This window comes from Bidens hawaiensis, unplaced genomic scaffold (assembly GCF_021521415.1).
Source record: "Bidens hawaiensis isolate Kalapana, Puna unplaced genomic scaffold, B.hawaiensis_p1.1 tig00019553_1, whole genome shotgun sequence".
Classification (NCBI taxonomy): domain Eukaryota; kingdom Viridiplantae; phylum Streptophyta; class Magnoliopsida; order Asterales; family Asteraceae; genus Bidens; species Bidens hawaiensis.
Genome location: NW_027492967.1, coordinates 403,007 through 419,708, shown reverse-complemented (window position 1 = coordinate 419,708; position 16,702 = coordinate 403,007). Strand labels below are relative to the sequence as shown.

At 35.1% G+C, this 16,702-nt stretch overlaps 4 protein-coding genes across 6 annotated transcripts; 1 reads left to right on the top strand and 3 right to left on the bottom strand.

Moving 5' to 3' along the window:
• Positions 1-608: 608 nt before the first annotated feature.
• On the bottom strand, positions 609-1,013 carry LOC143558538 (uncharacterized). The gene has a single exon (XM_077047363.1). It carries the CDS (start codon positions 1,011-1,013, stop codon positions 609-611), a length of 405 nt encoding a protein of 134 aa, XP_076903478.1.
• Positions 1,014-1,277: 264 nt separating this feature from the next.
• Positions 1,278-2,573, bottom strand: LOC143558537 (uncharacterized). Its single transcript, XM_077047362.1, has one exon. The coding sequence runs from the start codon at positions 2,571-2,573 to the stop codon at positions 1,278-1,280; it is 1,296 nt and encodes a 431-aa protein (XP_076903477.1).
• Positions 2,574-7,789: 5,216 nt separating this feature from the next.
• On the top strand, positions 7,790-10,089 carry LOC143558535 (trehalose-phosphate phosphatase B-like). The gene is made up of 8 exons (XM_077047361.1): positions 7,790-7,819; positions 7,923-8,063; positions 8,914-8,985; positions 9,098-9,217; positions 9,281-9,337; positions 9,443-9,544; positions 9,641-9,859; positions 9,940-10,089. Exons 1-8 carry the CDS (start codon positions 7,790-7,792, stop codon positions 10,087-10,089), a joined length of 891 nt encoding a protein of 296 aa, XP_076903476.1.
• A 1,518-nt stretch (positions 10,090-11,607) lies between these two features.
• On the bottom strand, positions 11,608-14,389 carry LOC143558530 (uncharacterized). Of its 3 annotated transcripts, XM_077047358.1 has the most exons (6): positions 14,036-14,389; positions 13,309-13,933; positions 12,628-13,226; positions 12,333-12,530; positions 12,048-12,262; positions 11,608-11,953 (listed from the first exon to the last, which is right to left on the bottom strand). In XM_077047358.1, exons 2-6 carry the CDS (start codon positions 13,832-13,834, stop codon positions 11,926-11,928), a joined length of 1,566 nt encoding a protein of 521 aa, XP_076903473.1. In that variant the 5' UTR covers positions 13,835-13,933; positions 14,036-14,389; the 3' UTR covers positions 11,608-11,925. The 3 variants fall into 3 exon arrangements, with proteins under 3 accessions (XP_076903473.1, XP_076903472.1, XP_076903470.1); XM_077047357.1 differs by having other exon boundaries at positions 12,042-12,262; positions 13,309-14,389; XM_077047355.1 differs by having other exon boundaries at positions 13,309-14,389.
• Positions 14,390-16,702: the final 2,313 nt, after the last annotated feature.

The following is a 16,702-nucleotide window of genomic DNA, read 5'->3' as shown; positions in this document are numbered from 1 at the left end:
CATGCGTGTGTGGGTTGGTTCAGTGACGGATTTAGAATTTTTTTTTATCTGGTTCGCTATTTTAATATGCTCTAAATATATAAGAACGCGTATAAAAAAATTGGGTCGGGTTGACGATTCGGATTAGTTTAACGGTTCGGGTCAAGTAAGATTAATCATATAATAAAAAACGATATAATAACTAAAAAACATCATCATTAGAAACTAAAAAAACACGGGACTTAAAAACGATAATCTTTCGAAATAAAAAAAAAAACTAACCTTATAGTTGTTCTTTACGAGTTTTCATCTTTTGAAAGCGTTGCATTACATCTTCGATCGAAACTTGTAGTAAAAACTCTCTTTCAATGTAGCAAATGCAAGAATCATTCATGTACCCGTCACCCATCCTATTACGTAGTTCCGTCTTCACATGCTTCATTGAAGAAAAACTTCTTTCAACACTAGCCGTTGCAACCGGTAGAACTAGTGACAATTTTATTAAACGATAAACCAACGGATAATCAATGTGTTTTCTTGTTTCCACTATCATTTTTGCAAGATCACTTACCCCTTTAAGATTGTCAAACCTCGAATCTTCTTTCACATTAGCAATGTAGTGGCCAAGTTCAAACATGAGTTTGTCTCTTTTCATCAAAACTAAAATCATACGGATACATCTCGGCCAACTTTAGCAAGTTTAGCTTATGAAAGGCGCGAAAATCACGACACGGGCTCAAAGAACTCATAAACGTAAGCAAATCCGTGGTTACCTCATTAAAACGATTTCCAAGCTCTTGAATTTGCATATCGAGAACCGTATTGAAATTATTAACCACATAATGGTGACGATTAGTGATGTTTGTTTTTCTTCTTCGGTTTTTTGGGTCAACATACTCATCTTCCATGTTAACAACTTCAATCTCATATTTGTCACAAAAAGATGTAACATCTTTTAAAAGAGAGTCAAAACCTTCAAGTCGATAGTTTTCAAGAGCTTTTTTGGTTGATCTAACCAGCTCAACTGCATTCATGATGTCTTGATCCTTTCTCTGAAGAGCTTGAGACAATGTGTTTGTAACTCCCAAGATTTACTTCATCAAATGTAGATAAAATACAAAATTAAAAGATTTCATGTATACATGAAGGCCATGTGCTTGACTTTTCTGAGCACGTATCTCTCCCCAATTTTCTATGTACTCGAGCACATCAATAACGGTAGGATATAAAGCAAGCAAACGCAAAAGAGTTTTTTCATGAGAACTCCAACGTGTATCTCCAGCTCTCGCAAGTGACAATTATTGACTTTTTCCACGCCCTGTTTCAATTTCCGGATTCAAATGTAATCTCTCTCTTTGACTTTCTCTAATCAAATCTACTCGTTTGCAAGAAGCACCAACAACATTCGTTAAATCCGACACTTCATCAAAAAACTTATAGATGTCATGATGCTTTGTCGCAAGAGCTACAACAACAAGTTGAAGTTGATGAGCAAAACAATGAATAAAATATGCCGAAGAATTTTCTTTCAAAATCAAAGCTTTCAATCCATTAAACTCACCGGACATGTTGCTTGCACCGTCATATCCTTGGCCTCTAACCTTCCGCAAACTCAAGTTGTAACGAGCAAATAAATCATCAATTGCAGATTTAAGAGACGACGCGGTTGTTTCCTTGACATGGACAAGGCCAATGAATCGTTCTTTTACAATTCCAAATTGATCAACGTATCTTAAAACTATGGCCATTTGTTCCTTTTTAGAAATATCTCTCGATTCGTCAACCAATATTGCAAAAACATCATCACCAAGTTCATTGAATATCTTTTTTAATACTTCTTGTGCAAAACAATTGCAAATCTCTTTTTGGATGGATGGAGCGATCATTTGGCATCTCCCCGGAGCGTTACTTAATATAACCTTAGCAATATCTTCATTTATTTCTCCCAACAATTTCAAAAACTCTATAAAATGTCCTCTATAGAGTGAACTTTCAGATTCATCATCACCACGAAAAGGTAATCCACCATTCAACAAACCTTTTGCAAGTCTAACTGAGGTACTCAAACGGAGTCTATAGTCCCTTTTTTGTTTATTAGTTTGTTTGTCAAAGACAACATGTATGGATTGTTCTTGTTTAAGTAAGTCCTCACCTTTTTTACGTGCTTTGTTGTGAAGGCTTCTAATACCACCAACATGTGAGGATATTCTATCAGAATGGCTCCAATTACCAAATCCATCGGTCACAAACGCATCTTTTTGACCAGTTTCTGGAAACAAATAACAAAACAAGCAATATGCTTTATCCGTTTTAACACTATACTCCAACCAATTTTCATGTGTCTTAAACCACTCGGGACGAAATTTTCTTAAGCAACCACTAAAATCTCGTTGCGGAAAATTATGCCCAATAGGTTGACATGGCCCTCTTAGCAAATATGTTCTTCTAATTTCATCTTTTTGATTAGGATGATATGATGAAATCGGCTTTCGATCTGAAGGATCCCATGGAAGATCATCCAATTCGACTCTTGCCAGATTATTACTACTAGATGGTGAAGGGTCTCGTGGCCTTCTCGATAAAAAACGGTCCATAATCTATCAAATTTAAGTTCTGTAAAAGCAAAAATAAAATTCAAAGCCCTAAAAAACTAACATCTTTTTTGAACACTCAATCATCAAAAGTCTCATTCTAGTAGGTTTTGAAATTGTATTGAACCTCTGAATTATAATGAAAAATCGACAACTAGTGAAAAATAGTATAAGATTCATGGTGGAAATTTGGCATCAAAAAAATCTGGAATTTGACAATTACCCACATCAATTTTTCTCAGGGTTAACTAACGAACTACAAAAGGGGCGGGAACGCACCTGAACGCGGAGGGTATCTGCGACGGCGAGTTTCTGGTAAGTAGAAATCGAAGAGTTCTCGTGCACAATGTGTCAATGTTGACCGTCTGATCTGGCACCGGCAGCGCAGCGGGTCTTATGTAAGGTTTTGCAGTGCATTTAAGGTGCTCGACAAAAGTTCCCAATGGTGGATCTCTTGTTTATATTTTGTTTTGAGTTTTAATAGCACCTTCTTCTTTCTTTCTCTACGCAGAAGTGGTAGAGGTGGAGCAGGGAGGGAAATTGGGGGTGTTTAGGGTTTTTAAGAAAGGTGTATAAAGGTAATAGAGCACAAAAGAAAAAGGCAAAAAAAAATAAGGTTGTGTGAGACTCGAACCCGGGTCTGCACTCAAACACAATGCACGCCTTGCCACTAAGCCAGTATATGTTTTATGTATATATTTGAAACAAATTATATATATGGTTCAGCCCAGAAAACACATGGTTCGCTAAAAAAGTCGCTATTAAATGCTCCACTACGGTTCGAAAAACACCTGGTTCGCTTGACCCGGTACTCATGTGTATAAATCCGTCCCTGGGTTGGTTAATACGTATAAAAGTTTTCATTAATAGGGAACGGACGGACTTAATATGTATAAAGATTTTCGAACGAAAATACATAGTGGATCCTTTTATTTAATATATGAAGAGTTTGTTGGAGAAAAAAGTTCATAAGTATGAGAAATTACAACTTTAATGCTCACTATTCACCGATAAATGTTCTATTTTACTAACAAATGTTGTAAAGTCTTTTAATGGGTGGAACGAATTAGGAGAAAGTTTAAATGGGTCATCTCACATACTTATATAGAAGTTGCTGAGAATGCTTTTACCTAATATTAGAACAAAAACTCCAAACCACCCATGATAATTCAATTAGTTCTCATTCTTATTTATTATTATTATTATTATTATCATCGAACAATGAATAAAGCCAACTATCTGGAGTAACGCAGTGGTAAAAGACTAAAAGGCGACTTCATGCGTCCACGATCGTAGACAACACTAGGTAGCTCAAGCCCACCATCTCTTGTTCTAAAGAAAACATATCGCCTGACAACCCACTACTAGAAAACCCAATTGATATCGGATTTGAACTAGAGAATTTCTAAATGGAATCATGAAGGAGTTGCGCACATGCAATTCTCGGTGACTGTACAAAAATATAATAACAATAATATTATGCGTATCATGTGATATGTGTGCCGCTGCTAAGTACCGACAAATATCGTTAAAACTTTGTCTTGTAGTCTATTCAAATACTAATTTAGTTTGACAACTAGTTAATAATGTAAGAACTAAGAAGCACATATATATATGATTTGTTTATTAAGTTTGGGTAATGCGTGTCATTGCTAGAACATGTGTGCATGTTCTTACTGGCCTATTGGAGAATAGTTTATATCCAATGTGCACACTTTACAAGAAAGAACGTGTTTTCCGAATTTTGTGGGATGGATTAGATTTATATGTTTATACATTTACATATTTAACATATTTAGTTTAAAGTTATTATAATCATACCTCAAAACAAGTAACAAGTATAGAGGGTTTAAGGATTGATCCATTTAAAAGCGTTCACGATTCGTTCTCTACAATTTATGAGAGTTTAACAAATTATAAGATGTGGTTTGTGAATAAAGACATAAGAAAATGTTACGGTTTATTGTTATATTTGGGAATCCATGGTTCATACCACATATTTTTTTAATACTTTTAAAAAAGTGATTGTGAGTGAAAAAGAAATAAAAGGTAGTGAATTTTTATGTAATTATATGGATATGGATATAGAACAGGCTGTGAACGCTCTAAGATGGAGTACCTTTAGTGACACAAACGTCAATGATGAAGACTTCTAGGTCACCATCGAATACCATGTGATTCCACAATCAAACAAGTTTAAGTATTCAAGATCATTTGTACAAAGGGGCGGGGACATAGATAGAGATGTAGCTCAGCGCGTCCAGATAGGCTAATGTAGGTGGAGAGCAGTCCCATCGGTATTACGCGACAGGAGGTTCCTATATAAATTAACAGGGAAATTCTACAGTGACTGGCTATGTTACGCGAAACAAATTATTGGGTAATCAAGAAGACGCATGTGCGTAAAATAGAGGTAGTATAGATGATGTTGCTAAGGTGGATGTGATCAGAATATGTTAAAAAAACAGATTGAATTGACCGAGGTTTATTGTGATCTCTAAAAGTAGTTGTAGATTATTTAAATATTTGTTTATGTCTATGTAACAGTTTTACTAATAATATATTAAAGAGTAAATTATGGTTTTCATCCTTGTGGTTTGTCAAATCTACGGTTTTAGTTCAGTAGTTTCAAATTTGCGATTTCTGTCTCTGTGGTTTCATTTCACTTGCAACTAAACTCGAACTCCGCTAACCCCGTTAAATCTGGTCGTGAAACCCATCTACGTGCACCTCACACGAGGGTAGCTCTGTCCTTTTTCTCCCCAAATAAAACCCAGCCCCTCGCATGAGAGGGCTTGCGAATTATGGTTGGGATTTGTTTGGGGAGAAAAATGACAAAACTGCCACTCACGTGAGGTGCACGCTGATGAGTATAACGACCAGACTTAACGGTGTTAGTATGTTATGGTTTAATTGCAAGTGAAATGAAACCACATAGACGAAAATCGCAAATTCGAAACTACTGATCTAAAACCGCAGATTTTGACAAATCACAAAGATGAAAACCGCAGTTTACTCTATATTAAAACACAACTTGGTAACCAGCCCTTAGTTTTATATTATTGAACTCATTTTCGTATTTTGTTTTATTTAGTTAGGATTTCTTATAAAAAGAAATAATATAAGATTAAGTTCCTTTAGATCTTCTGTTATGTTCCACATTAACTTGTAAGCTTTTATATTTCACAAATGTAACTTTTTCAGTTCAGTCTACATATAATTCTTTTGAGGTGATAAACCCAAATTTGAAGCTTAGTTGTTAGACATCTCCGGTGGATATCCGTGGCAGTAATTGCCAACGGGTCGACATGGTGTGTTTCCAAGGTAAATGTTTGTGACTACAGAGTGGAGGATTGACGACCACAGATGGATAGAGAGAGACTAGGAGTTGTTCATGAGATATGTCCAATGTGGCAATGGTTTGGGGGAGACCATTATGATGCTCTTAACGGTGTTAAACGTGTCGTGTGTACGTGCCGGTTAATAGTTATGGGTCAAACCCAATATTAAACTTCTTTTTACACAAACATGAATTCAACATGAACGAAAAAATCGTGTTAGGCGTATAGACTCAAACACGACTTATGTATTCATGGATTGAAATGCACACAACCCATTTATAAGCTGTAATTAATTTTTAGACTTTTTACATATTGCTAGTTTTAATTTACACATATACAGAAAGACACTAATGTGTATAAAAAATATGCTTAAGCTTGTACGCTTAACCTTAAATTGGCCGGTTTTAACATAAATGTTCTAACAATTTAGATTTTGACAAGATTAAAAATAGTATTATAAACATATACCACCAAATTGTCATGAGATAACTCGAAGGTATTTAACTTTGATTGTGCACCATACAGGGGCATTGCGTTGCAAAAGGGATGTTAGGTTTGATCCTGTCAAACTTCTAATACATATTTACTTACAAGTAAGTTCAAATCTTCAAGTAAACTGTACTAATAGTCTCTCAGTATGATATTTTAGTCATTTTACATAAATGTAACTGGATCATTAACGAAAGTTAGTGCTAGAATCTAAAGATGTAATGTAAATGAAAACTATGTAACTCAAACATGTAACTTTTTTATAAATGCATACTTCAATGTATTACCCATACCAAACTGTGTGACAATCAGTTTGTATAACTCAGTTTATGTTTTCTAGTGTATTGCTAGTTGTTTTATTGAAAGTTGTTAAATAAAACTGGTTAAATAGATAAAAACAAACTTTAGTCAAAGAATGAAAACATGAATTATGGTGATCTATTGGTTTAAGGTTTTTGTGATATAAAAATATACCTCTTTTAACTAGTGGTGTAAAATATATCCCAGTTGTCATAAATATAAATATAATATAAAAGACCTACATATGGGAATGGAAATAAATTAATGTAGTTACCATTAAACAAAGTATGTAAATACTGAAGCAAATTTATAATTCATCAATTAAATTGTATATATACACACTCTCACTCATTCACTTAAGATTACATATATTTGATCAACAAATATAAACATCTTTAATCCCAGATTGTTTCTGATAGGTCACTCTCTTCCTCAAGCAGGCAGTGGTCAACCATCCACTCTCGAGATTCGTATATATTGATCAATTGATCTTCGCATCCTGTAAGTTCACTAAGTAGACGGGCAACAATGGCTGAAATGTACCTCTATTGATATTAGCAAGTAGTAACCCAAGTATACACATATATATTTGCATTTGTATAACCAGGTACTTGGGTTTTTTTTTCTTCACAAGTTTATAGTTATCAATTATTTAAATATTCGATCTATCAATTAATCTTATTTCTTTTCAAGTAATATATGATGATCAAAACAAATAAGACATTTTGAAGATCCGATAATTTGCTGCTAGATAATATATTATTTGATTGGTCTCTTAATCATTAATGCTTTAAATACAATTAGTTCATGAGCTGTTAAAAGGTATTTTCAAGGTGACCCGAACACACTCTACCTCTTATTGATTTAGAGATAGCCTGTTAATGATATCATTAAGAGCTACCAAACACCTCCTTACCATGTAATTAGATATTTTTTTTCTCTTAGGTTATAGGCTATATAATTTAATTATAGATGACCATACATGCATGTTCGTATAATCATATATTGTAGTAACCTTCTTGCTTATTTTCGTGAAGGAAAAACAACATATCTATATCGAAAAAAGGGGACAATCGCCATTATCGATCAATGAATGAAAACAGGTATCATTCATGGCTGGTACGTAAACTTACTATGATCAAGCAAATATGCTAATTACTTTTAGGATTAGTTTTTAAAAGGAGTAAATTTGATTAGTTTGATATATATTATATGATAATAGAAAAAACATCCATCTGCATTGGAGATGTTTGATGAAATGATAGTGACTGCCAAAGGGAAAAAGATTGTAGTGTTCTTGGACTATGATGGAACACTATCCAACATTGTACCAAATCCAGATCAAGCTTTTATGTCCAAAAAGGTATCCATGCATTTAGCCACTTCCAGTTTTTACTGTTTTAGTGAAGTGTTATATAAAAACCACTAAAATAAAATACTCTATGAAAAAAAATCATTATTTTTATATGTTATTAATCTTTGAATTAATAAACAAATATATATATATATATATATATATATATGTGTGTGTGTGTGTAACAATATTGAGAAGATTAGCATGGACCAATTGAACATGTACCCAAAGCAAATCTCACATGATCGGCCTTGTACAAGTAAGGTAAGGAATGTTATGTCTTCTAAATCATCAATGAATTTTAGACATATAAAAACTTCAAAGTTAAGCTCAACTGGGAGAATGACTTAGGACTGGTGATCTCCTAAGATGTCTTTACCGGGAAAACCAAAAACAAATCTATGAGTTTCTAGATGGGCCATTCATCGAGAGCAAAACGGACAATATCGGTGATACGAGAGACCGGATCGTAACCTATATGTCACTAGTATTTTCACAAAATTGTGGGAAACTTACCAAATTTCCAAAAAAATTTCACAAAATATAATAAGTCTTATTTCTTTTTTTAATTAATACTGTACATTTACCAACAAAAATATAATTACTTAAACTATCTTGTCGCAAAATGGTTGGAAAATTTTGAAGTTTGCAACAAAAAGTAACAAAAGAATGGTTACATAAAAACTTTCAATTACAACTTGTTTCAAATTTATAAGAAAATAAACTGTGGAATCCAAATAACACACTAGTCTAGAACTCTAGATAGTAGATACACCACCACTTTTAACACTTCACTTTTTCTTCAATATTGCTATTTTGAACCTTTAGTTTGATCTTTTCGGGTTACCCTTTAATGCAGATGAGAAGGGTCCTAAGCGAAGTGGCACGTTGTTTTCCGACAGCAATCATAAGTGGACGAAGTCGAGATAAAGTATCTATCTAATCGCTCGTTAAATTCCCTAGTAAAAGCAATTAAAAAAAAGTTGATTACATTTTATATTATTTGAATAATAAGTTTATATTTAATTTCCAATTTGGTTTAGGTGTATGGATTTGTAAAACTAGATGATATCTACTATGCTGGCAGCCATGGGCTGGATATTGCAGCCCCTTTTCAGTGCATAGGAGATCCAAAGTTTCAGAATAAAGCTGTTGATAAAAATGTAAGATAACTGGTAACTAACAATTAACGAGATCTTCGACGTGAATAAACTCGAGTTTTGTAGGGTGATGAAGTTGTAAGTTTCCAACCAGCACAGATATACCAGCCTTCAATTCGCAAGGTAATAGTTTTCATATGTTTTTCAATAAAAAAAATAACATATACGTAACGTAAAATTGTAATTTTATACAGAACTTCGATAAACATGCTATATATGTTTCTGTAGATACTTGATGTGTTGAAAGAAGAAACCAATGATATAAAAGGTGTGATGCTGGAAAATAATAAGTTTTGTGTTTCTGTGCATTTTAGACATGTTTCTGATGAGGTATGTACGGTGGCTGTCTGTTATTAGTCATTACATATATGTGTGTGCTGAGATTAATATAACACTAAAGATGGAATTGAAATTGAAAAATTACAGGATTTTCCGATACTAGAAGAAGTTGTTAAGTCTGTCGTAGACGAATTGGAAGAGTTTCGGTTGTCCGAGGGGAAAAAGGTTTTTGAGATACGACCTGATATCGAATGGGATAAAGGTCATGCTATGGAGTACTTACTAGAGACACTTGGATATGGAAGTTCAAATGATGTCTTCCCTATCTATATTGGTGATGATCGAACAGATGAAGATGCGTTTAAGGTCGTATCTATAACTTAACTAACTAATTAACGTTCCATCTCTACCTGTTTTCAAAATATTGATTGATTAATCAATTCCAGGCGATAAACAAGAGAGGAAACGGGTACTCGATCGTTGTTTCCTCGAGCCCAAAGGACACCATGGCTTTATACTCCCTTCGGAGTCCGTCTGACGTCAAGAAATTTCTATCACGCCTCTTTATCTGGAACAGCAGCTCCAACCCATCATAAACAATCAGTCAAAAGTCAAGAGGGCGGAGATAAATGTGTGTATGTAATATGCATTATGTTCCTTGTGTTTAATGTATAACTTCTTCCGTGTTGTTATTGAGTTTTAACTCGTCAACTACGCACATAGACGGTGTTTGTTTACGACAAGTAGAGTTTATTTTGGGAGATAGGGAGCACTTGGTTTTGGTTTGTGCAGACTGCAGACAGTCTACTCACTAAAGAAATGGGAGATAAGAGAGTTGCAACATAATTTAGATCCCCTTGGAATTGACAAAGCAATTAAAAGACAAATTATAAGCCCTTAAGAACATGCAGGAAATCGATAAGGAATGTGGTTAATGTCAGTAGGCAGGGGTGTGCACGGCCGGTTCATTGTGGTTTTGGGCTAAAACCAAACCAAAACTTCGGTTTTTGGATTTTTGAAACCATTCGGTTTCAGTTTTTCAGTTCTCAGTTTTCTGTTTTGGTTTAGTTTTGCCATTTGAGCTTGAAAATTATAAGACGAAATTTTTTTTGGCCGAAAATAATAAATTTAGGTATAAATAATTTTGTTAATTTAAACTAGAGTAAAGTGCCATTTTAGTCCTTGTGGTTTGGCAAATAATGCGAATTTAGTTCAAAAAGTTTATTTTTTGCATATGGACCCTCCACGTTTCTCAGTTCTTGCCAATTACATCCAAATCACTAACCCTGTTAAGTTTTTTCGTTAAGGGTAGACATGTCTTTTCACTATTTCTTTATTATAATACTTATTTCAGTGAACTGCGGTTTTCGTCATCATGGTTTGTCTAAATCTACGGTTTTAGTCCGATAGTTTTAAGTTTGCAATTTTCTTCTCTATGGTTTCATTTCACTCGCACTTAAACTCGAATTCCCTAATCTCGTTAAGTTTAGTTGTTAAACCCATCAGTGTGCCCTTCACGTGAGGGGCAATTTTGTTCCTTCTTTTTTTCCTTTTTCCCCAAATACACCCCAGCCCCTCACGTGAGGGGGTTGCGAATTAGGGATGAGGTTTATTTGGAGAGAAACAAAATTGATCGTCACATGAGGGTCACGCAAATGGGTTAATGACAAGACTTAACAAGGTTAATAAATTCGGGTTTAATTGCAAGTGAAATGAAACCATAAGAAAGAAAATTGCAAATTTGAAACTACTGGACTAAAACTGCAGATTTTGACAACCCAGAGGGACGAAAACCGCAGTTTACTTAAATAAGTATTATAATAAAGAAAGAGTGAAAAGACGTGTTTACCCCTGACTTAACAATAAAATTTAACGGGGTTAGTGATTTGGATGTAATTGGCAAGAACTGGGAAACGTGGAGGGTCCATATGCAAAAAACAAACATTTTGGACTAAATTCGTATTATTTGCCAAACCACAAGGACTAAAATGGCACTTTACTCTTTAAACTAATTGACTATTTATTCATTTGGCCAAAACTATTTGAGTTACATATTTATTAAATTCCTATAAATGACTTAAAATAGAAAATAAAAATCTAGAAATTCGGTTCGTTTTTTTTCAGTCTTTATTGCATGCAAAACCAAAACCGAACCGTAAGTTCGGTTTTTAAAAAAACACAAAATCAAACCATCAATTTTTGTTTCGGTTCGGCTTTTTCGGTTTCTTGCACACCCCTATCAGTAGGAGAGACTAGCCGTTCAACAATGTGGTTTTCATACATGATATATTTACAATACCAAAAAAGCAGATACCATGATGTATACTTCAGACATGCATACAGTTTCTAGAGCATAAAGGGCGACATACTCGATGAGCATACTAGACTCGTACAGCTTCATGATTATCGTCCATACAAGTCAGCCTGCAAAGTCATTTGGTTGGCCTCTTCAACCTTCTTCTGAGAATATATCAACAAACAAGAAAGACACATGTAAGCCATGCTTTTGGTTGAAGAAAAATAGAAAAAAAATTAACAGGAGTTTTACCGTTACCTGTTAGTGTTTTTCTTCGGTCCAAAAACACCTTTCATTACTGAATCAATATTCACGTTGCGTGACTTCATGATTTGATCGTGGTACATCTTGCTCCCGATGTCAACAATCTTTTCCTCCACCTCTTCTAGCGTTTGATCCACATCCAGTTTCAGCTCTCCTTTTCTTATAACCGTCACGTTAAAACCATTTTCCTTGGCTTCACGGTAGGTATCCTATATCCATGCATACATATATCAGTACAAAACATAAAAGCAAACGATTGGTTAAGAAATTACTACTAACCTTTGGCGTTTGTGGCACTACAAAAGCATTGCCATTTCCGAGCATTTCCATGTGCGTCTGTATAAGATAGCAAAGATTCTTGCAGTCACCAACATCCTCAAACGCGATAATATGATGTGGTTTTGGATCTAGTTCAAGATCCGACGCCATCTCCAACGAATAGAATCCAATTCTCTCGTCAATATATATCTCAATGCACTGCAAATTTTGGAAACATACATACAATCATGCATACACCGACGAAAGAGAATTAGAACAAAAACATGTCACTGTTTGGCATCAACGGAATACTTACTAGTAGATGTGGAAGATCTAGCCACCAATAATAATCTATTTCCTTCTCATCTTCATACTCACTGTACTTGCTGACAACGGCTTCGGGTCCAAACAACTCCATTTCCCTCTTCAACTTATTGATTCTTTCTGCAATGAACTTCTTCCCTTTATCAGGAACCTTATCCATAATATCAGCAGTCTCTTGTATCTCTTTCTCGGTAATCCATCGGTCCAAGTCCTTCCCGATATCCTTCATAAGAGCCTTAGTTTCTGGATCATTCTCGGCGTTATAAGAATCGATAAATCCACGAGACCATTTCTTGGTATGCTGCCAAAACTCTTTCCCGGATTTCTTGCCAGGTTTAACGGAGCCGTCACTCCCTTCTATCACAGTTTTTGAACTCTTGTTTACGACTTTTTCGTTTGTTTGGCTGTTCGCAACTTTTTCGTTGGTGTTGTTTTGTGAATGAAGATCCAAATTCCCCAAAGTTTCAGCAAAAAGTGCTTTCCTTTGATCTAAATAATTATCAAGAAACTCTTGACTCGTTGTCGTTGTTGGTGGTGGGCCCTTCCATCGTGGTATGATCTTGTCTGGAGAATCATACAAGCTAATCCCATCTAAAAATAACTTGCTTTTTATTAGAAGACATAAATACAATACGATCCATTTGACTTCAAGAGTGAAACTTTTATAAATTACCTGCACCGTAATCAAGATTTTCAATATTGGAATGAAGATATTCATGAAGATGAGCTAGCTTCTCGTTTTCTTTCTCAACTTTCTCTTCGAGGCCTTTGAAAAACAAGGCCTTGTCTTGAGCGTCCATAAGATAGAATGGATCCCGGCCCATCAACTCATTTTCTCGTACTTGGAACACGATTTCTCTAAGCTTCTCGTCTTTCATCCATTCAAATTCGCTTTCGTTATCATCACGTTCAAGCTCCAAGACTAAATCCATATCTTGTTTCACTTTTTCCCTAGCTACCATGTAATTGTTTCTAAATCCACCTCTAATCTTCTCAACCAGCGGCTCAAATTCATGAAAATTTTCCTCGATCCACTTGTCACGATCCGCTCTTCCTAAATCCCCACCACTACCTTTAACACTCTCACCTTTAGAATCCGAATCGTTGATCAAAGCATCCCCATCTCCCTCCAGACTAGTAGTTGTATCCTTCAAAGACTCCGATGTGCTATTAGCGAACACATCACCATTACTATCCATCTTTGGAACTTGATGTAAATTATTAATCTCAGGTTCTTGTTTTTTCTCTTTCTCGTGAAGATACGCTTTTGCTTCCTTAACAGAACTAATAATCCTTAACTTCACTCCATTGTCAAATAAGTTTGACTCTTTTCCTTCCATATCAGAAGAATCTTGAATCCCAGACTCTACCAACGGCTTTGCTATAGGTGTGGTTGTTACTGGGTACGGTTGTTGTTTGTTATCAGAAGAATCTTGAATCCTAGACTCTACCGATAGCTTTGCTGGTTGTTGTTGTTTTTTATCAGAAGAATCTTGAAAACTAACATCACCTTGTGGAAGCAGGATATTAAAATCCGTTCCACCTGGTTCATCATCGTCTACGGTTTAGTGTCGATTTCGCGCGCATGCCTTGCCATTTCTCTAATCTCTTGAATTTGATCCAGCTTGACAATGCTATTCATAAGCTCCTCCTTATCAAGTTCGGGCCTCGTCATCTCCGGCTGTGGGTCCTTGGAATGTTGAATGACTTCCCAGATGGAGTCTTGTTTGGGCGTCGTCCTAGACCCGAATACCCTTCTTTTTTAGTTTTCTTAAAAAGCCGATGGAAGGCTGTAAAGAGAAGCAACCCCCAACATAGTGAAACTCCAATCCTAGTTAATTTAGGTTGTCCAAATGAGTTTGCGGCAAGTGAAGGATAATTTGGTACTGCTGCTGCTAACATAGTGGCATTGTTATTATTATCCTCATTTAGAGTAAATGGATTCGGGTTTGGGGTTGTTGTAAAAATTTGATCTTGATAGAAACCGAGATCCGAATCTGAGGAATTTAGAGATGGTTCTGGTTGGGGTTCAAAATGTGTAGTTTGTTCATGTTGTTTAAAACCCAAATCCGAAATTGAAGGAGGGAGTACCTGTTGGTCAATTAGCTTCTTCCTCAAGTGGTTCTTTTTACTTTTACTACTACGCCGCCCGCTTGAATGAGCTCTTGTTATTATTCTTAATCTTCTAGCGTTGTGGTGGTTTTTGGTTGTGTAAAGTTTAAAGGAGTGACTGTTAGTGCTAAGCGATACGACACAAGTGAAGAACAAATTCTGAGAGAGAAGCTCCATAATAATAATCCAATTCACACAAACAAGAAAGAAAGATATTCTTCGTAAAGATTGATTGATTGATTGATTGATTGATGGACTTGGGGGTTTATGTCATACACCTCACTCACTTTATCTTAATCGAACTTGTGGTGAATCATTAAAAGGTCTAAATGAACAAGAGGCTTTGAGCGCTGAACCAGTAAGTATTATTTGGTTGAACCTTTGAACGATTGTGAAAATGATTATTTTACCCCTTTAAACTATTTAATGCAGAATGAAATATATCTGTTTAGTCAGAAAGCATAATAAGTTTACTAAATGACCAAACATTCATTACAACCAACCAAAATACATCTTAAAACAAACTTTTGTTATAATCAACCCAAATACATCTTAAAAATAGTTCAACAAAACACCGACACAAATAGACAAAACACTGACACAAATAACTTAACAATACACCTACAAGTAGACAAAACACCTAAACATCAAACACGGCTAAAGCTATATGTGCCTGTTAAAAACCATAAATCTCTTTTGATCAAAGTCGCTCACAACACGCACGACTTTATAAGCTTTCGACCAACCTTTCAATCGGGCCAAACGAAATCTACAAACAATGATACACGACAAAAGGTTATGACAAATAATGACATATTGTCAAAGGTGGCCATGGATTCTGATCAGCTCGTTAAATGGTTTTCTTAGGAGGGACTTGTCTTCACATTGTCAAAGAAATCGATGTGTCGTCGGTGATGGTAGCGTTGACAAAGTACCTGTGCAAAAAGTTCTTTTTGTCAGGGGCTGATTACACGTCATTAAATTAAAAGGTACTGTTTGTAGACTTTTTGGTAAGGTTTATTACACTAAAATTAGTATATGTTCTTATATCTCATTTTTTCTAATATTAAGTATTTAACCAAAGGGCTTTAAATAAATGGGGCTATAATAGTGGGCATGTACCTTGTTATACTTTGCAAAGGAATAATCTCCAAGTAGGTAGGTTGAGTTCCATTTACAATTCTGAGATAAAAGTTTTAGAAGACATTAAAACATATTAGTAATACATTAATCCAACTAACTATAAAGGTGTATGTTAGGATAAAGCATACGATATAACAATAAACCACCTGATCTGAGGAGATGTAACAGAAGGCTGGATTGACCTGCAATCGAATGAAGAAAGCCGCAAATAGTAAACAACAAGATTTAAAATAATGATTGAAAAAACATATGGCACAACTAAGTATCAAAATTAAGAAGCCCAAACATCAAAAGATATGAATATCATCCTAATCTGAGTATATAATGTATATGAATATCACATAGAGACCTCCCTGAACTTGATTTTTAGAAGCAAGAACATCAAAAGTGAATATCAAATGGAACATACCGGAATGGCGAGTGAGGCGTCAATGGCTGCTAAGTTGTGTAACATCCTAAAATATTCTAATATTAAATAAAGAAAGTCGCGTTTAGTTATCGTGTGTTAATAGTTAACTTATGCCTAATAAAGAAAGGACCATGGACTTGGATTAATTAAGATGGATTAAGGGTAACGGGTCTTAGGTCCATGGGCTTTAAGGGATATAAATATCCCCTTAAACCATCCTAAAACCCTAAACCTCATTTCATTCTATCTTAATCTCTACACACTCCAAACACACACACCATACGCGGCCGAGCGTGAGAGAGGTGAAATCTGAGCAAGAAAACGTGATTCAAGAGTTATACAAGATCCAAAGTTCATAAGCTAGCTAACCGAAACCAAAACGAAAACATAAAGGTATGATTTC